The 20,905-nt window shown below is 31.8% G+C and overlaps 3 protein-coding genes and 1 long non-coding RNA gene across 5 annotated transcripts in view; 1 reads left to right on the top strand and 3 right to left on the bottom strand.

The window, feature by feature from the left end:
• The first annotated feature begins 759 nt into the window (after positions 1-759).
• Positions 760-20,905, top strand: part of alpha-Cat (catenin alpha) — a 42,842-nt gene continuing 22,696 nt past the window's right edge. For both annotated transcript variants that reach the window (XM_088196586.1, XM_088196587.1), the window contains exons 1-14: positions 760-892; positions 2,396-2,558; positions 2,633-2,943; positions 3,014-3,098; positions 3,173-3,297; positions 4,237-4,410; positions 4,484-4,602; positions 4,659-4,743; positions 5,183-5,298; positions 7,919-8,036; positions 8,112-8,204; positions 8,286-8,442; positions 9,083-9,188; positions 9,260-9,354. In XM_088196586.1, coding sequence (XP_088052712.1) covers positions 2,411-2,558; positions 2,633-2,943; positions 3,014-3,098; positions 3,173-3,297; positions 4,237-4,410; positions 4,484-4,602; positions 4,659-4,743; positions 5,183-5,298; positions 7,919-8,036; positions 8,112-8,204; positions 8,286-8,442; positions 9,083-9,188; positions 9,260-9,354 — 1,732 coding nt within the window. In that variant the 5' untranslated portion in view covers positions 760-892; positions 2,396-2,410. The remainder of the gene's footprint in view (positions 893-2,395; positions 2,559-2,632; positions 2,944-3,013; positions 3,099-3,172; positions 3,298-4,236; positions 4,411-4,483; positions 4,603-4,658; positions 4,744-5,182; positions 5,299-7,918; positions 8,037-8,111; positions 8,205-8,285; positions 8,443-9,082; positions 9,189-9,259; positions 9,355-20,905) is intronic.
• On the bottom strand, positions 9,444-10,541 carry LOC148229987 (larval cuticle protein LCP-17-like). The gene is made up of 4 exons (XM_088196592.1): positions 10,507-10,541; positions 10,241-10,438; positions 9,726-9,830; positions 9,444-9,650 (listed from the first exon to the last, which is right to left on the bottom strand). The coding sequence occupies exons 2-4, from the start codon at positions 10,436-10,438 to the stop codon at positions 9,552-9,554; spliced, it is 402 nt and encodes a 133-aa protein (XP_088052718.1). The 5' UTR covers positions 10,507-10,541; the 3' UTR covers positions 9,444-9,551.
• On the bottom strand, positions 12,243-17,898 carry LOC148229986 (uncharacterized). The gene is made up of 2 exons (XR_015811272.1): positions 13,780-17,898; positions 12,243-12,848 (listed from the first exon to the last, which is right to left on the bottom strand). It is a non-coding gene; the product is annotated as an uncharacterized LOC148229986 (long non-coding RNA).
• LOC148229985 (larval cuticle protein LCP-17-like) lies at positions 19,421-20,281 on the bottom strand. The gene is made up of 4 exons (XM_088196591.1): positions 20,236-20,281; positions 19,942-20,145; positions 19,774-19,878; positions 19,421-19,702 (listed from the first exon to the last, which is right to left on the bottom strand). The coding sequence occupies exons 2-4, from the start codon at positions 20,143-20,145 to the stop codon at positions 19,604-19,606; spliced, it is 408 nt and encodes a 135-aa protein (XP_088052717.1). The 5' UTR covers positions 20,236-20,281; the 3' UTR covers positions 19,421-19,603.

The following is a 20,905-nucleotide window of genomic DNA, read 5'->3' as shown; positions in this document are numbered from 1 at the left end:
ACAGTTCGTACAGAATTATTATGTCTGTAGAACAATTGAACAATAATAACGAGCTGAGCGGTGACTAAGCGATTCGATTCGTAAATCTGTTGTTGCAAACTAACCCGCGTGATTATTGACAGCTGTTAGACTTATAGTGCTGCCAACATAGGAAACTCGAATTGGATTAGTCCGTATAATGCAATATATTTCTAGAAATACAAAACGTTTTTTTACTTTTTTCTGTGTCTTTGAATTACAGCGAGAAAATAAGAAATATCATTAAAATTGGGTGCAATTTAAAAGGGTTATTTTTTAAGAGATATGTTCATTTAAATAAATACTCTAATTTATAAAACGAATTATTTGTGTATTTATATAAGGTAAATATTTGGATTTTTCTTCTGAAAAGAATTCGTTGCAGAGAATTATTTATCGCGTTTCCCTGTTCTGTCTCATGCTCGCTAGCACCTAATCTGTTCAACAGTTATGCACAAACGATTCATTTTATGGAACAATTATTTTTTATATTGGTCATTTAAATTATCCTTATTAAAATTGTATTTATCATATGGTCGTTCGATGTTACCCCACATCATATAATAATATAAATTTAAAATTTATTTTTTATATTTTATTATAATTGAAAATATTTAGTACAACGCTTTATATTTATAATAAAGATTTTTAATTATCATAATAATGTCTTATTTAACGCACGTGAAGTTGTAAATGGAATGCAGAACGCGAGTCAACGGTTGTGTGCAACTGGTTTGACTCATCTGTGTGAGCGATTGTAATGGTGGACACGCCCGCCCGGCGCTTTTCGCTGTCACTTTGATGCTGAGCAAATTCTCGCTTCAAAAACGCGCCTAGTCCATCGTCAATTATACCGATTCAACCGCAAGATTCGGTGAGTGTCGGGCGCCATTTTATTTCATCCTTCGCCATTGCTGTGTTGCCCAATTGACATATAAACATTGACATTGTGTATTGTTTTTAGTGACAATATGCATGGCAAATTCGCGTTATGCATCGATCGTTTATAATGTTTCTATCGTTCGTTACGATTCACACGAGGCTCGGTTTCGATTGATAAGTTTTAATTGAATTATGTTTTATCTCGAATGCATATCAATGTTAGATTGAATCTATATATTGCAACCTATTTTTAGATCTATATTTCCATTTTTAAATACACTGATACGAATGATATATCTATTTTCAGATTTCTATACTTGTGTTAATGCATTTCTAAAAGGTCAATGCTCTTTGGTATATGTAAAATACTTGCTCTCAATGCACTAAGAATGAATCACCATTACTCAGAATATATGTGTATTCGTTATTGTTTGATTCTAATTGTATTAACTATAGGTGGTGATGACTGATGTGTGGGTTATGACTACAAGGAAGCTACAAAAAACGTGTTAATACATACAATTTTTATTAAATTGTTCAAATAGCAGAAGTAATTTATCTAAATGCGCACATCCACATGGCCCATTATTATTTTCGAACATCTGAAAATGTCTGGCAATACTCTAGTAAATATTAAACTACTGTACATATATACAAAAAATATTTTTCAAAGTGAAAGCTTTGACTATTTTTTTTCTATAAGCCACATAATTTTTAAAAAAAGCACAAAGATGGTCCTCATATTGAATTTTTGTGTACCTCTCGACCTTATTTGTTTTTATTTATTACGATTAGCATATGTGCCAAGTTACTTAATTGCGTTATGATATGGAACGTAATTAAGGGTACCATGTACACTATATGATGCATTTGCTCAACTGTAAAAATAATAATTTATTTTTAAATATAACATATATGACATTCATATATGGATTTTATGCTGTAATAATAGTTTATAATTAACCCTTTCACTCGTCATAGCGAATAAGCCCCAGGCGCGGATGCCGGACCTAGCCGTCATCAACTTTTGAACCTTAAATCACAGTTGTTTCATATTTAAAATTCGATAGATTCAATACTGTTTTTTAAGATTATCTTTGAGTGATAACTAGAGAATTTTTGGTTTAGAATCAGGGACGTCATCTCTGCTTTTTTGCACAAAAGTTAGTGGTCGTTTTTTTAATATTTCGATTTCATTAAATGACATTCATTTTCTGGCCAAATTAAAGGGGGGCAAATGCCTCCACCTGCCCTTCCTAAATGACGTCCCTGCATAGGTTTGATCCACAAGACCGCTGTTGTAAGTTTACTGTTCTTTTACCAGTCTCTTTGAATATATTTATCATCATCAATAACTCTTTTTTAATTACTTTATAAATACAGTCTTCGACAGAATCAGAATTTTTTTGTCTGATTCTAAAAAGTGTTTATTCAAATCATATTCTGAAGTACAATACTTCTATATTTTATTCAATATATTCGTCATTTTTTTCAGCTAGCAACCATCAAGATGTCAGATCATTTTGGTACATTATCTCTCAAATGGGACCCCAAAAACTTAGAAATAAGGACTATGTCCGTAGAAAAGACATTGGAGCCGCTCGTATTGCAAGTCACGACTCTTGTGAACACGAAGGGTCCTAGTAAGAAAAAGAAAGGTACGCCTCAAATATTTTTAATTAAATAAACTTATATAACTCACTATAACAATTAATAAATGTTTGCATTTTAGGTAAATCTAAAAGAGCAAGCGCTCTCGTCGGCACTGTTGAAAAAGCAACTGAGAATTTCATCGAAAAGGGAGAGATCATCGCCTACGAAAACCCTGATATAACCCAAGAGATGCTAGCGGCCGTCGAAGAAGTGCGGAAGACAGGAGCCGCTATGTCATTGGCAGCTAGAGAATTCTCCGAAGAACCGTGCGCTTCCGCTAAAAGGAGCGCTATGGTCAGGGCGGCTAGAGGATTACTCTCGGCCGTGACGCGTCTGCTCGTTCTCGCTGATATGGTAGACGTTCATTTGTTGTTGAAGAGTCTTCGTGTGGTATGTTTCTTAAAAATTATGTTTCAAATTAAAATAAATTGTAATAATAATCATTTTTAAATGCTACAAGGTTGAAAATGACTTGGACAACTTGAAAAACGCTTCGTCTCAAGGCGAACTTATCGAGAACATCAAGCAATTTGGACGAAATGCTAGTATGTTGAAGTTAAACACTAATTTGTATGTAATAATTGATTTTGTGTGATTTTTATCGTTTGTGTTTTTTTAGATGAATTGATGAATCAAGCTGCTAAACGTCAACAAGAGCTCAAAGATCCTCAGATGAGGGACGATCTTGCTTCTGCTCGTGCTGTACTCAAAAAGCACACCACTATGTTGCTTACTGCTTCTAAGGTATAATAAATTATTTTTACCTTATCTTTTAATGTTCTGTGATAATTTTGGTTTAAATACAATATCAACAAAGTTTATCATTCACACTATTGAATATTAAGCTTTGACTAATCGAAAGTTTACTTTGTATATCTTTTTGTAAGGATTGATTATGATAGTTTCTCAGAATTTTGGTTCACTTTAGTCAAGATATATATATATATATATATAGACAATGAAAAGTAAAAGTATATTTACGATTTTCATTATACGAATGATGTTGAATTTTATTTAGATGATGAGCGACAGATTAGATATCCAAAATTTCCATGTGCTACCAAAACTTGAATGAATTATGTAATATGAAATTTTTGCAGAAAGTCTGCTACAGATTTGTATGTCAACGCATTTTTTAAAAAGTTATATTTTGTGAATGGGTTTTTAGATAACTACTTAAAATAATATTGATTGAGTAACAATTATTTATTGGTATTATGCTACTGAGGAATTTAGAGCCATCAAAATGTGCAAAACGAGGCATCTATTGAAACAATGATCCTAAAGGGAGAAATGTGTTAATTAGTAACGTTTTGATCTATAATTCATTGTTGCGTAACTATTGTAGAAAGCTGGTCAAAATTATCTTTGAATTTTGTATAATAAAAGGCAAAACAATTGAATATATTGTATGTCTTAGCAGAATACATTGGTGAAAAGATTTTTTTGTTTATATAGTGCTTCTTTAATTGCTCCAAAATATTGCAATGTTTTGCCTTTGCCAAATAATCCATGACAGGACTTCTTTGATATCAAAAAATGAGACATTATCTTTTCAAATAATGTCTGAAATTTATTTATTCCTCTGCGTCTACTATTCCTTGTATCAAGTTCTCAATGGTAATGGATTCAAAAAAGAGAACACCAGATTCTGAGAAATTCAATAAAAAAATATGATTTCAGGTTTACGTGCGTCATCCAGAATTGGCCGCCGCTAAAGCCAACAGAGACTATGTATTGAGAGCTGTATGCGCGGCCGTTGGTGCTATTGCTAGCGTCGCCCAAGGACGTACCCCGCCTGCGTCCAATCAGCGTCATGGACCCGGAGAATTGGCTCATGCTTTGGACGATTTCGATGTTCGTAAATATTTAACAAAGTAACCCATCTTGATTAATGAATATAATAAATACAATAATTTATGATCATCAGGAACGTATGGTTATGGAGCCATTGACGTACAGCGAAGTGAGGACAAGACCTTCGTTGGAGGAACGCTTGGAGTCGATCATTTCAGGAGCGGCTCTAATGGCTGATTCTTCTTGCACTAGGTATTTATTTTTTATATGCTTTATTAGATCAAATATTAAACTTATTGTTATTGCAGAGACGAGCGTCGCGAGAGGATTGTCGCCGAATGTAACGCTGTGCGTCAAGCTCTTCAAGATCTTCTCCAAGAATACATGGCTAATGTAATGATTTTTTTTATTATTAAATACTACAATCGCAAAGAGAACTAACTAATGATATAGTGGAGATTTTTCATTGTTGTTCTTTTAACTTTTGCTTCATGTGGGCCATCAGCTGCAAGCTCTTCGATCGGGAGTGCCGGTAAAACTTTGTTAAGACGTCAATGTTGCCTTGATCACTGAACAACAAAGCACTATTTTAGCACGTTCTTGATCGCACAGAATACTCCTTTTATGCACTCACATAAATGTATGCTAAAGCACTATATTATATACCAAACAATGTATTTGTATGTACTATAATGATCACAAATTGATTTTGTGAAGCTTCTATATCTATCTATCTCTACGAATTATATTATTCCTAATAATATTTAGATATTATTTGTTACAAATTATTTTTTATGTACATATATTTGTATTAATTGATCGATCTCACCAGGCCGGAAACAAGGAACAGTCTGACGGACTCGAGAGAGCCATTGATCAAATGTGCCGCAAGACTCGTGATCTTCGTCGCCAGCTTCGCAAGGCCGTCGTCGATCATGTTTCTGATAGGTAATTATTGTTTTATAGTTATTATGTGTGTATTGAAGATGCCGTATTATAAGTGTACATTGATACATTTCTGTTGCTCCTGATAATCGGGCTATACGAAAATAGTAAATTATTGTGTACTAGTTTACTAGGAATAAATTCTGTACATGATGTTTCCGAAAACTGCAGAAGCAAGAGCATATCAGTAGATCTATGTTCATGCATAGCATTACGTAAATTCCTCGTAAATTGAAAGCTACTGCAATAAATGTATATATTTCGTCAATATCCTTCCGTCTGTTTGATTTTTTATTACAAATCTTACCATCATGACTCGCCGAATTTCCCCAATGCATCATGAATTACATTTATATACCTTTCAGTTCTGTAACAATATTGATGATTTGTCTCAACGATTAATGAGAATTGATTTCATTGCCTATATATATTTTTTAAAAGTTGACTATGAAGTGGACGAAAATTTATATTTTTTTAATTAATACGTTCATTGTGTACAAATTATTAAGACATTCATGAGAGACTGACCTATTTTACAAATTTTAAATACATAAAAAAAAACAAAAATATAAAATAATTTAGGATTTGTTTATGTTTGACTCATTTCCGGCAACTTAAGCAGGTGCAGGCAAGTATTGTCTAATTATAAATATGTCAAATCACAATATCAAGGGCACTTAAGGCCGGCTTACACTCTACACACATTTTATATTACTTTTCATTTTTTGCCCAATTACATAAAATTGGAATAGTAAAAAATAAAATAAATAATTATCTATGTTACAAAAAGTACAAAGTTTGATTTTTGAGTAAGTTAAAAAAAACAGTTATTTGTTTCATGATATGGTTTAAGCTCAAAATAGAAAAAATAAAACCAGAAAATTAAAAGGAAAATATTACATTTATTTTATATAAAATAATTTTTTATTTTATGTAAAATAATTTTTTTACCACAAAATAACTGATGATAAAAGTTATAGAAAATTTATAAAGTACATAATATGGAATTTTATAAAAAAAAAATATGAATTGCCGTTGGCCGCTAACTCAGATTAGAAACAGTCGTTTTGAAGGTTAACCCAAATTCATGGATTATCTCTTCTCAAAGCGGCAGATATATAAGTCTTTCTGATCCAAAATCAAAAAATCACAAAGACACTAAAATTAAGTTTGAAAATTTATTTTCTTGCCAAAAAAACATTCACAACATAATTTAAAAAATAAAATACAAACCAAGGGAATGTTTTTTTTCTAAAATAATGATTTGTATTCAGTTTTTAACGTGTAGGTGTGTCTTTATGCAAGTAAGTGATGATCAGAATGACCGAACCACAGATTGTACAAATTGAAACTCAAGTATTTTAAACGCACAGATTAAATATAAGCAATATTAGCAACGCTAAATAATTTTGAGTCACATACAACATACACTGTAACTGGACACGGCACCCATGTTTTGCGCGTGGCTATAATTTTTGTATGGACACGGGAGCCGTGTTCAACGCACCCAACGTGATAAACTTAAATATATTTTTTGATGATGCAATAGTCGCAGCATTGGTGGTAGAAAGTCGGTAAAAAGCCAGAGGATCATCGAGTTTGCCAACATAATTTTCGTCTCTGTTATATTCAAGAAATACAACTAACTCACTCTCATCTGATACAGCCGTAAAAATAAAATATTTTCTTCAAGTTAATAATTTTCCCATTTCTGTTTCATAATAAGGGATGAAAAATATATTCATTGAAGATAATTAATATAAAATATTTACCGAAAAAATTGTCTAACTAATAACATAACATAGTCTAACTAATAACTATCTTGAAAACAACATATAATATCTAAATGGGATTATTTAGAATATTTCGATTTTTCTCAATCAAAAATCGTTTTCAACCATGAATTTTCATATTTACTTGAACTATGAATGTCCCTATTAATGTCACCCAAGAATAAATCTACAATTGTAAAAAGCAGCATGTGTTTAATATTTTAAATTTAAAATAAATGTGTACACTGATGCTCTCACGGCATTCCTGTCCACCAAGTAAAGAAATTTTAGTGGTTATTTTTTTATATTCATCATTTGAAGACATTTATAGAGTTCTGTTATACTATTCTATTAAAAATTGCCTTTTAACATTTATTCAACTTATTATTATCGATTATTCTCTTCCAATTGAAGATTAGGTGGAAACTCTTCAATTCAGTAGAATGGATTTTAAAATATTGAAATATCTTCTGGACACGCACTAAGACCCAAAAATCGTTGCTAAAACTGTAGTTTGAACTCAGAAAATATGTTACATCCGTCTCAATTTTGTGTGGGAATGAAAATTTCACATCTTTTAACTTTTGACAGCGTGAGAAATACACCAAGCAGCTTGTCATTATTTGTGACTCAATGCTAGTTATCGTCAAAATGACTTCATGACCCAGTATAATTTTTTTCATATGAGCTCTGTTTTGCCTTGTAGTTTTGAGTCGAATTTATAAGGAAATATTTTGATAACTGCAGCATAAACTATTTTCCAAAGCCACCGCGTTCGATAATAGTGGTTTTCCTCATTGAAAAAAATGTTCTATAAACAAAATAATATAGTTTGTGTTGTATTTTTTTAGTTTCTTGGAGACAAACGTTCCATTGTTGGTGTTAATGGAAGCTGCTCGAAATGGTCAAGAAAAAGAAGTCGAAGAGTACGCCGTTGTTTTCACTGAACACGCCAACAAGTTGGTTGAAGTAAGTTATTAATATCGCCTGTTATCTTATATGTATTTATAATGAATTTAATTAAACATTTGTATTGTAAATTAGGTGGCAAATCTTGTGTGCTCCATGTCCAACAATGAAGACGGAGTGAAGATGGTTCGTCATGCTGCCATTCAGATCGAGAATCTCTGCCCACAGGTAATGTATTTATAATATTAATTTAATATATAGATCTGAAGATGATGTTTTTGATTTGATATGAATATTTTTTTCGGTTAGGTTATCAACGCCGCTCGTGTTTTGGCCGCCCGTCCTCGCTCTCGAGTCGCTCAAGAAAACGCAGAAGTATTCTCCAGAGCTTGGGAACTTGGCGTCCGTCTTCTCACCGAGGCTGTGGACGACATCACAACAATAGACGACTTCTTGGCTGTCAGCGGTAATTTAATTCTTGAATTGTATGACTATGTTATTATCACTCTTTGAAGGACATGATTCAATAATTAATAAACATGTTTTAAAAATATCGAGAGAAAAAGTCGAATCAAGTAACCTTTTACAAACTATTTTTGTTTAGTCAAGTTTATAACGTAAATAGTTTTAAAACCATTTAATTTCAAATGTCCTTCACCTTCAAATGCAAGACCTGTGTCTGACCTTACGTATGCCTTAAGCTCGTTAGATTTGTACATCACTTGCTTACAATATCTCCATAAATAAACGTTAGGTAGAGTGAATATAAATTAATTTGGTTGATAAAGAAATGTGGTGTTCCATGTGATGACTTCTGGATTTAAGTAGTTTTTAAGTTGAATCTAACACAGAAACAAATTAAAATATTATTTTGAATGCCAACGTTAGTTCTGTACTGTTGAATTTTGCACCTTTACATAATTCACATAGTTCATTGCTTTGTGACTTCGCGATTTGTTTACCTCTTAAACACTAGCGGTAGTATTTTTCAATTTATGTCATAATTCATGTTTATTGCAAATTAAAGCTTAGGTTAGTTTTGTGCAGTTTAATCTTATTATTGTCTAGACGAAAATATGGTGATTCAATGGCTTATATTTTTTTAGAAAATCATATTCTTGAGGATGTCAACAAGTGTGTGGTGGCACTCCAGGAAGGTGATGCAGATTCTTTAGATCGTACTGCAGGAGCTATTCGTGGAAGAGCTTCAAGGTTTATATTTTTTTCTCATCATATTAGTACACTGCATTTTGACGCCTCATTACAATCATTTTTATTTGTAGAGTTTGCTCCGTCGTAACTCAAGAAATGGACAACTACGAGCCGTGCATCTACACCAAGCGTGTGCTCGAAGCAGTTAATGTTTTGTGCGAACAAGGTAAGAATATCCGCATATTTAACAATTTTAGATTGGAAATGTTGACCTTCAACTTTAAAATACTATAAAAAACTGGTTTACACAAATACATATTTTTAGTGCATACGGATTTATTATTTAATAATATATACATATAATTCATACATTTTAAAATAAATGCATTTCATGGCAATTGTGTGCTTTATAGTCGTCGTTATTTAGAATTTCTTTTCTTCTGGTGAGGGATGGGCCTTGATCCATTCCAAAGCGCGGAGGATCGCTTCTGGCACTGGAGGAGGTGTCGGTAAATGGGCACCCTTTAAAGATTGTTTAGATTAGTTTACTGCTTATATTATTTAATTGCATTTGGGCAATAAGAAGGATAGACTCACTTGTGGTTTGTAGCCATTTTCGTCAGCAACGTACGTGAACTGGATTGGAGTGCCATCAGGAGCAGTCCATTGGGCTGATCCTTGAGCTACTAGAGCTTCGTTCTCCTGAAAAATAAATTAGTGTTTTTAATGGAGTTTAGTCCTCTTTAGATTTAAGTAACAATGGATGAAAATTTGGCAACTAAATTATATAAATTCATAAAATAGATTTTTGTTATCCGTTTTCTATACTTTTTTTCTAAAAATATTTGTGTTTAATATTATCAAGTTATGGATAATGCATATTTTAGTACTCTAATGATAAATAGACATATATTATAAGTATCATTATTAGAATTGATCAATAAATAGTAATAATAGTTTTTATATAATTAAAAATGGAGGATTTAAATAATATTTTTCCCTGATGAAAAAAATCATTTTATGTGCTTCAATGTGTAATTATTAGTAATTAGATCTGCATTCAAGTTGGTAAATTTGTTTTTGGGTTTTTCTGTATGAAATTAAATTCTTACGCTTCCGGCGTTCTGAATTGATCCTTGTTCTTGGGCAGCGATTCCATTGCCGGTCTCGTAGTTCCATTGGTATGATCCATCAGCTCCAACGTCCAAAGCTTGTTTCAGGATTGGCGCCGACGCATCCGCGCTGACTATGTGTGACACATCAGCCGAGACTGATGCGATCACCAAGAACAAGAACACTAGGAATTTCATCTGCAATTAAATTTTAATTAGAAAAACTCTCTCTAGGATTTGTAAGTGACTGCCATGTGAAGCCGCACCGTGAAATGTTTGGCTGTTGTTGTCGTAGTACCACATGGTCAATCGGCCGGCACTTGCTTTTATACATCACTAATTCGCCGTTCTCTCGCTAAATTAATTCGTCTCTCCTCTGATTGGATCCTCGTATCTTCTTCAGCGCTGCGTGCTTGTAGCCATTGTGTATCCTTTGTCGGTGGGCTGTAAGAGTCATTTTGGTTAGAGGTCAATCTTTCGATAGAGTGGCATTTGCAGCGTGAAGACGAACCACCTAGACTTCTTTCGAGGTCGTCCAGTGTCATATGTGATATATTCGCCTGTGCAAAAAATAGCTATGATGCATTGTTTAACTGTGGTTTATTTTCAGTCTGAAAAAATGGATATTGAATTATATTTCAAGTATATAAAATGCATATAAAGAGACTGATCTTTTGCAGAATTAATCCATAGGGTTTTGATTTTGCACCTATTAAGCGTTTAATATTCTTGAAATGTATTAAATATTTTATCTCGAAATTAAAAAAAAAATATATTTTCTATGACTTCCAGAATATTTTATTTTTAGTTTTTTATTCAGAGAAATACATACAACAAATATTACTTTTTTTATAAAAAAAGCTTAATATTATTTGGGTATTGTGCATTTTTTATTATCCTCTATCTGTAAAGGTATACAATTTATAATGTATAATTTGCTGAAGAAATCTTATCATGACCTAGTGCTGTCTTAGAATAGAATCACGAATATACATAAAGCTGTAAAGTTGAAATATCGAAATTTAATTATATTATATTATGACGAGAAAAAAATACATGTCAGATGCGGCCCTGGCCGCACAAAAATCGCATATTGCAATTTTAATCGACGCTTATGGAGTCGTGATTGACACGCTTGGCATTTCAATGAATCTTATTGTGTAATATTATTTTAGAAAAAATGCAGATTGCTTAGAAGCACAAAACATGACCTGTGACAGAGGAGGTGAGATGCTATGGTTGATTTTTCAAACAAATCTCTTTTCAGTTGTGCAGCGAAAAAAATAGTAATCTTTTCGCTGCATGGTTAAATATATTTTCTTCATACGCGAAATCGTAAAAGTTCGCGCTGTGATCTAGTGCAGTGGTGTCCAACCTAAGTGGTTTACTGGGCCAAAACCAAAAATGAAAATACAAAACATAACATTTATAATATAGTAAAAAACTAAATCATTGTATTCAGATTCCACTTTTTAAAGACAATCTTGAAACTGACGATGCTTCAAAAAATTGTTTTAACAACAACTGACATCACATGGTTCATATTGAGTATTTGGGCACATCAATTTTTAATGTGCAAAAAACAATGACAAATGAAAAGCCCCTAATATTTCGTGTTTTCTGTTAGGCATCTCTATGTTCATGAATTCATTTAGCAGCTCTAATATTCTTGCCGATCATTGAAGCTGCGCCATCTGTGGAGATCCCAGAGTTAATTTCAGTCCATTTATAACAGCTTCTTTTATATTTTTTCCGGTAGTTGTATCTTTTAAACTCATAACATCAAGACATTCTTCACTCACATTCATTTCACTATTCTCGTATCGAATAAAACAGTTGTTTCATCCGAATCCAGTAAGAAATACACAAACTGCTTAGAAACCATGTTCATCGTTGAACAAATTTCACTTAAAATCATATCAATTCTTCGCGCTGCTTCAATAGAACATTTTATAACAGAATATGTCAAAACAGAACAGCGAAAAACAAGACCATGATAATTTAGAACAAGTTAAAAAATATATTTATTGTTAATTTTATATAGGCATCTAATTATTTGATAAGTAAATAATTACATAAATGACCAGTTAAAAAATAAAAAATGCGATCAGTTATTAAAATAAATAATCAGTATTTAAATAAAATGATCAATAATTAAAACAAATTACAATAAATTGTTGGTTTTTGATTTGCTGTTCAAACCCAAACCTAACCTAAACTATAATTCATTTTTGTAACAAAATTCGCTAGTGGAGTACAGGTTTTAACAATAACTGATCACATGGTAACTGATCATTTATTATGTCTACTGATTATTTAGTTATGTGTATAGCCCGTTTATTTTATTTTACTGATCACTTTTATATTTTTTAACTAATCGCTTATGGAATTATTTACTTATCAAATAATTAGTTTCCAATATAAAATTAATTATAAATCTATTATTTAACTTGTTCTGTTTTTCGATGTTTTGTTTTGTCAAAGTTTTTCGATTTATTTTGTTTTTGTCCGGTTACCCTTCGCGCTATAGTTTGATGTGATAGGCTGGTTTGACTGAAAATCTTGACTTTTCTGGAGCAATTTCTTTACTCCAGAGCGATATTGCATTCTTAACCCGCCGTTGGTCGCACGGCGGCGCAGCGCTCACCCTATCGGTTTTTTTGATGCCATTTTTTTTGTATGAAACATATTAACTTGCGGGTCCCTCTACTTTTCAATAATTATGTTTTCTTCAATATTGCAGGCTCAAACACGTGTTTACTAATTTGATATACATTTGGTTTTGCGTATTAGTTGTGTTATATCAAGGATCGAGAGAGAACGTTATTTACGCGGGTTAGATTCGTGCTGGAAATTTTATTTTTGGTAGTTTCTTTTTATTATTATTTACTTTTTTGTTGTTATTATTATGTTTTTAATTTATTTTATAAATATATTTAATTTAACTCTTTTGATACTTAGTATAAAAAGACTATTTTGAATTTTTTTTTCGATTCCTTAGATAATTTAAAAAAATTAAACAAATTTATCGCAAAGTTTGCAAATAAAAATATAGCAGTATTTAGGAGAGAAACCTGACACTGCGATAATTCATCACCCAGAACCAAGTGAATAGAATCGTCCAAAATGTAATTTTTGCCCTAGGAAAAAAATCGCAAAATCACCATCAAATGCCACATGTGCTATAACCCAATATGCAAAGAACATTCATCGGCATTATGTCCAGATTGCATAACTAAGTATTCAAGTAATCAAGATCAAAAATAATATATATTTTTCATGTTATTTTTAAAGTTTTAAGCATATATCTAAAAAAATTATATTTTACTTTTAAAATATTTATTATTTTATTTTTCTTCTTTCGTTATGTAAATAAAAGTTTTAAAGAATTTATTTAATTTATATATACAACACTAAAATAAACCAAAAATAAAAAAAATAATAAATATTCGATATTTAAACTTAAAAACATAAAGAACTGAGAGGCGGCTATTCGCTCAGGCGCGACCAACGGCGTATGCAACACTCGCGCGACCAACGGCGGGTTAAATGTTTTCACCATCCGAAAATGGTTTCGTTTTTTCCCACAATATATATGTGGTATTCGCGTGCTGGCATTAACAATGGCGTTCTATTGAACTATTTGTTTATGAAATACATTTCGCTTTACAGTCAAACTTACCTAAAGTATTTGTAATTTCACTTTCTGTTTGTCTCCACTATATTTTTTTTAAATATCATTCTTCATGTTTTTGTTCATAATGTCTTCTCAAATTATATGATTTTAGTATTGAAGTAGTCACAACAAATTAAACATGTAGCTTTGTCTTTCATTTAAACGAAAAAAATACGATTCTTTTAATTCACTTTCAAACTGTATTCGTCTTCAAATTTTGTATCATTCGCTTCAGACATAATGGAAATAATGAGCCTTATTTAGTTTGTATTGTGTTATTTGTTAACGTTTCACATACACAATATCAGACACGAACACAATATTTTTCTAGGGGCAGTCCAGCCTAGAAAAAAGTTAAAATGATGAGTAATATAAAAGTGTTGATGTTGATAGTGTTCTCTATATATCTTTGTATAATAAATTTAAAATTGTAATCGGATTTTTTCCACCACTCATAAAATAATTGAATTTAAAAAAAATTTCACTTGTAGTTTTTCCTTCATCATTTATCAGTTTAAAACTTTATGTGATAGAATAAAACTGATATCGTATTTAAAATCAGCATTAAAATGCTTTTAGATCCATTTTTTTGTACACATTCTGAAGACGAAGATGGCAACTTTTATGAATTTTTATTTTTCTTAAAGTACTTATTTTGTGTCGTTTATGTGTAATGGACTCGGCCGTAAGGTGGGCTTTACAAAAAAACATTGACTGGGCCGCATGCGGCCCGCGGGCCTCGCGTTGGACATCGCTAGTCTAGTGCTTAGTTTTTCAAACCTTCCTTTAGCAGGTATTGATAGCTCTGTGGTAAAACTTCAAATTTTATACCCTCCTTCCCCCGCACACACCAAAAAATATCACTTCATGAAAAAAAAAATTCTTCGAAATTAATTTATGTGAGAAATGAATTTTTGTTTCGCGACACTTATCGGTTAAAAGCAGGAGACGACGACAAAACACCTTTTGTTTTGAGATTTTGGGATTTCGTTTATTTACGTCCATTTGTTGTAGTATCAAATGGTACTATATACTCGTATCTACTAGTACTTTTTTGAACCAAATAAAGTCGAATATCACAATAAAATGTTACACGCGCGTAGCGTGTGTATGTAACAAATAACTAATAGTCTAAACAAATCAATTTCTTCTTCATCTAATATATAGTGCGATTACAAATCGGTCAAAATTTCGACAATATAACGACCGGAATTTTAATTTAAAACAAGAGTTTAAAATTTTCTTATAATAAAAATGTGACATATCTAATATTAAAAAATCTTTTGCCTGTATTGAAGTTGTAGTATAGAATAGATTGGCGTAGATTAACGAAAGCCCAACATTGAACTACCAAAAAAGTTACGTCCTCGTCTCCCGTTTTTAACCGATAAGCGTCATAAAACAAATATTTTCATCTCTCTCGCGAGAACAAAGTGTTAAAAAGATATGTACATATATATATATATTCTATTAAATAAAAATAACTACGCGCCACGTTTGTGAGTGCGTGTCTAAATTTATTTATAGTAATGCCTTTATTTATAGATTTTTTAAAAATCTTTTATGAATAAAAAATAAGTAAAAATAATTATTGATAACTAACAGTTGTTTAGTCGTAATATTTTCCTATTCTAAGTTTATTTTTGTGACTGAGATTGGGATTTTATATTTATTCCAATTTTGTGCTTTTCATTGGTTTTGATTATCTCTTTTATTATGAATAAATTATCAAAACTAACAATTGACTGGCCATTTTGGCATTTGATTATGTCCATAGCGACTGTAGCTTTTTTAGATTATGACAAGATACCAAACCGGACGCTTGATTTTTTTGTCTTGTTGTCATCTCTCTCGTGTATTTTATTGACCGATCGAAAGTTATGGCACTCGTACCTTGACCGAAAAATAAAAAAATCTTCGTCATAAGATCCACTTTTGATTTTTATTATGCATTTTTTTTATTTCCTGTCAAATGATTTTAATATTAACACGTATAATAGTTTTTGTATGCTAATTATTTTTCTCGATTTGCTATTAAATTTGGTTTGGTAACACTAGCGTGTGAAATTAAAGATTTTCTATTTATAAATGTGGCCGGTATAGCGCAATAATAAGGTTTTAGCGCATTGGTATCGAGTTCAAATCTCACTAGCTACTCATATTGTTTTTAACATATAAAGAAATAAAATCTTGGGAAAATTATTTATTGTCAGTAATAATTAAACTTAAAAGTCTTGGCAATAAAATCGTCAAATATATTTTTTTAAATCTAAAAAAATTGCTTTGTGGCTAAACTACTACATTTATTTTTGTGTCAAGTAGCACTTTTGATAATATATAAAATGTGCTTCGAAGTAAAGGCTTTGTTTGTATTAGAAACATAGAGACTTCAATATGTAAAAAAAATCCGTTGCACAACCTAAAGTAATATTTATTATTTTTATTCTTGCATCGTAAGAAACTGGCTTTAACTTTAGTGCTTCATGCATGCAATCAAAGTTTGGCAATTAGAGACAGTTGTTTTAATTATTTTTAATAAACTTGTTGACCATATATATGTTTCTTTGAATCTTTTCACCATGTTTGAAGTCTCTTCTCTAAAATCAAAAAGCGAAGAAACTGCTTATCAGTATTGGTGTGAAACGCAGTTTCTCAGATAGTTTTCATTTAAATACATATTGGTGTAAAACTGTTATGCATATAATAACGGTTTTACACCAATGCATTCCTGCACAGAATAAAACAATATATAATAACAAAATTCATATTAAAATATTTACAGAACGATTAGATAAATTTGAATACTATAATAGCTGGACCTCAATGCGTCCACCAACTGCGAATACCTGGATGAGAACTATCCGATAGATTGTTAGGTAGTTGTCCAAAAATACGGGAACGCAAGCGCTGGTAATTAGGTGGCTTTGAATATTCCCTACAAGCAACTTAAATAAGTGCTTTCCCATGTAGACTTGTTGTCGCAACTTGAGGGAATCATATCTCAGCACACATTGTAAGCATATTGTAGGAAATAAAAATGGAAAGTTGAGATAACTGGGAAAAGCCATATTGGTCAGTATTAAGAGCTATTTTTATCAGTTTTATTAGCGTTATATAGATGGCAATGTTCATGCTAGGTTTATAAGGGAGTTCCTTAAAAATTAGTCAGTAATAAAATCATAACACACCCTATTTTTTCTCAAAAGTCAGTGGACAAATACAAATACACGCATAAAGAACGTAACCGCCGAGAACAGAGCTGAATTGGAACAAATTTAAAAAATGTATATATGTATAAACTAATGATTTTAGAAACAAGTACGATTTTAAAAAAGCAGTTGTCAAATAATTTTCTGTTTATTTTTTCTAATAACATTTTGGATTCAAAAGTATTTTTATTAACAACAGTCGTATCAATGATGCTGTTTAGTAACAGGATACATTTTTTTCTATATTTTCGACCATTAATCAACAATGGCAGTGGAAATAAAATAATCTCAGTTGAGCTATATTATACTTAATGAGTTTCAACTTGGTCATATATGTGACAATAGCAGTTAAAAACATATGTAATGCAATAGGCAGGGATTCTATTAAATTTAGAAAGTGTCAAATGTGGTTATAAAATTTTCGTTCCAGGAATTTTGACATTGAATATCTACGTAAGGGCGGTCTTTAGGGGTTGTTAGTGAGGATATTAGGGCTGCCATATAATCTGGTCCGAGAATAACGATAACAAAAGCTAGTACAAAAGCTCAACGTGTCGACTACGTCAGTTCACAAACATTTAAAAAAACGGGAAGGATGTTTAATTGCAGAATATAAGTATTTCATAAATTGCATGATAAAAATCTCGCGCAGCGAATCTCGGTATACTAATAATAAATTATTCTAGAACAGAAAGATTTATTTTTGGGTCAAATTGTTATTGAATATGAGAAGTGGATTGTAAAATGAAAATAATAAAATAATAAAAAATAAACACACGACGTAAAAAGCAGTGGTTGGACGCCAATCAACCTCAGAGAACAGGATTTCACCCCAATAAGATAATGTTATACATTTGGTGGAATATGAAGGACATAATTCATTATGAGTTATTGGATTATAGGCAGATAATTACGAAAGACACTTCTCAGTCTGTGACTCAGACCATAAAAAGACCATCCCTTATAAACGAAAGAATGGTACTTTTATACCAAGACAGCGCTCGCCCTTATATCCAAGAAAACGATAAAAAAATCAATGAATTTTCTTGTGAACTTGTTTCTCACACGCCGTATTCTTTAGACATTGCTCCGAACGACTATAATCTATTTAGATCCCTGCAACAGTTTTTAGGTAGAAAAAATATTTTACAAAAACTTATGTATTATATATAAAAAATCACATTAATGAATTTATTGCTTCCAAAAATTTAGATATAAAAAAATGTGGAGAATAATTGTATAAAAAGATGAAGAATATATAATTTTGATTTTTAACTCGTTTATGTAACTGCTCGAGAAAACTCATTTACTTATTATGCTTCTGGTGCGTCGATGACGTCTCAGACTAGTAACTTTGAAGTCGCGGGTTCGAGCCCCGGCAGCGGCACTCAAATTTTTATTTATAAAAAATGCGCTATTAAAAAAAAACCAGCTCCAGCTGTAGTGACATCTATTGGTTATAAATTATATTACACATAATAATTTATGATTATTAATATAGATGTCACCGATTTCCAGATTTTCAGTCTGGTGATTAATACTTGTAGGTGTTAATTATATCTGATTGACTTACTCAGTTGGTTCAGATTTACCCCGTTGTAATGCATTGGGCTTATGTCTGTCAGGCTACAACGGAAGATTTAATAAAAAATATATAAAAATATAAAATCGTATTTGATTAATAAATGTCAATTTATAAATATATAAGCTTTTTTTAAATATTATTTAGCTAAACGATATTATGTAGGTTTTATTATTATTATCTAAGCAGTTGCGCCATGTGTTATTATATTACTGAATCAACATATATTGCGCATATATTATTGAATCACCAAACAAATTTCGCTTTTTATCGAGTGTCAACTTGAAATATTACCGTTTGAAATAAACACACTCGAAAGGTTATTCGTAATCCTCGTTAAAATTTGAAGAAATATATATGAAACGAGGGTCAAGTGCGACATTTTCCTTGTGTATTTTTAATTTCCTCAAATTAACATATTGTATATATTAAATCGTTAATTTGGCCTTATAATCAAATTGCGCTTCGAGGACGAATATTTTATTTATTTATGTGTTATTCAAATATTTATGGGCCACCTTGTCGTGAAAGTGCACCCGCAACTCGTCTTCTCCATTAGACACTAAGTCGTTATCCTTGACATTTGTTATTATATAATATTCATGTTTAAGTGTGTAAAAGTTCCAGAGAATTTATTTAAATCAAACTGCGCTTGCGTAATAGGGTGATTGTAATAAGGAGATAGAGTTCGTTAGGTTCATTGAATACAAATATTATTTTTATATTCAATTATTTATTATTTATTTACAATTGAAGTTTATATATGTATATATAAAAAAATTAACGCTGTATATAACACAGCGTTATTTGTGTTTCGTTTTTTTTTAGCATTTGGAATGGCAGTGTTTCAGCTTGTAGATTAAAGCTAAGTTTGGTTTAAATTATCGGTTATTTAATTAACGACGGTTCTCTGGCTTTGGTGGGTGGGTTCTGATGTACTCCAAGGCCTTGAGGATGGCTTCTGGGACTGGTGGTGGTGTCGGCAAATGTGCGCCCTATGAAACGCAAAAATATAATTAAGGTAATTGAAATTTGGACGATAACTTCAAAATCGGATTAGACTCACTTGTGGTTGGAATCCGTTCTCATCAGCCAAATAGGTGATCTGGATGGGCGTGCCGTCTGGGGCGGTCCATTGAGCTGATCCTTGGGCGACTTGAGCTTCATTTTCCTGCAATTTTCATTCGGTCATTAAAACTTGTTCGAATTCGATATATATATTTTTAATTCTTACGGTTCCGGCGTTCTTGAGGGATCCTTGCTCCTGGGCGACGATTCCGTTGCCGGTTTCGTAGTTCCATTGATAGGTTCCGTCGGTTCCGATGTCCAAGCTCTGCTTGAGGATCGGAGCTTGGGCGTCGGAGCTGCCTCCCTTCAAGATGTGAGATACATCGGCGGACACGGCCGCGACGAACAAGAAAACAGCCAAGAACTTCATCTGTAATTAGTTAAATCGGTGTTTTAGCGGCGGCACTCTTGGGGATGAAGCTTTGCTTTTGGCGGAGAGTCTGCCTGCGCACTGACTGACCTTTGTCTAATTTGTATTCACTGTATGTGGCACACGAGCGAACTGCGGCATCACCACAAGACCGGGCCATATTTATACCACCTCGATTAGCTCTCTTCTCAGTCGGGTTGGCTCATCTCGATGACCTGTAACTTTTCGACACGGCGCTAGCGCAATACGTTTCGGACCTCAGCACACGGGGCGACGCCCGTCTTTTGGGTGCACGAATTTGAAAAATTAGAATGGATCGTTCAGTCAGAAACAGAATTCAATCTAAACATATGCATAATGTATAAGCATTAATTTTTACAATATCTAACTACTGTCAAGTGTAAACAGAGTTTTTCTTTGATAGAGATATATTTTACTTTCTTAAATAAAATATTATACATATATATTGATTAAATTTTAAAATAATAATTACATGGTATATTAGGCTGCGTAACGAAAAAAAATATATTTCTTTTCTGCTAAAAGCATAATTATGACAACAAAGATAATATTATTAATTTATTGTTTCTCTTATATATTTTCAAAACAATAAAAACTGCTATTAAATGTACAGAATGTTATGTTCTAACTTTAACCTGTTAACTGCGTTAGACGCGTATACACGTCAATCCAAAACGTTATTTCGGTGCGGTTACTCGTGTAAAATAAAAACATTTTAATTTAAAAAATATTTTAGAAA

This window comes from Plectrocnemia conspersa, unplaced genomic scaffold (assembly GCF_051122295.1).
Source record: "Plectrocnemia conspersa isolate PC_06_02 unplaced genomic scaffold, ASM5112229v1 ptg000011l, whole genome shotgun sequence".
NCBI lineage: Eukaryota > Metazoa > Arthropoda > Insecta > Trichoptera > Polycentropodidae > Plectrocnemia > Plectrocnemia conspersa.
The sequence above is the reverse complement of the archived record's forward strand: the minus strand, read 5'-3'. Positions and strand labels throughout refer to the sequence as shown.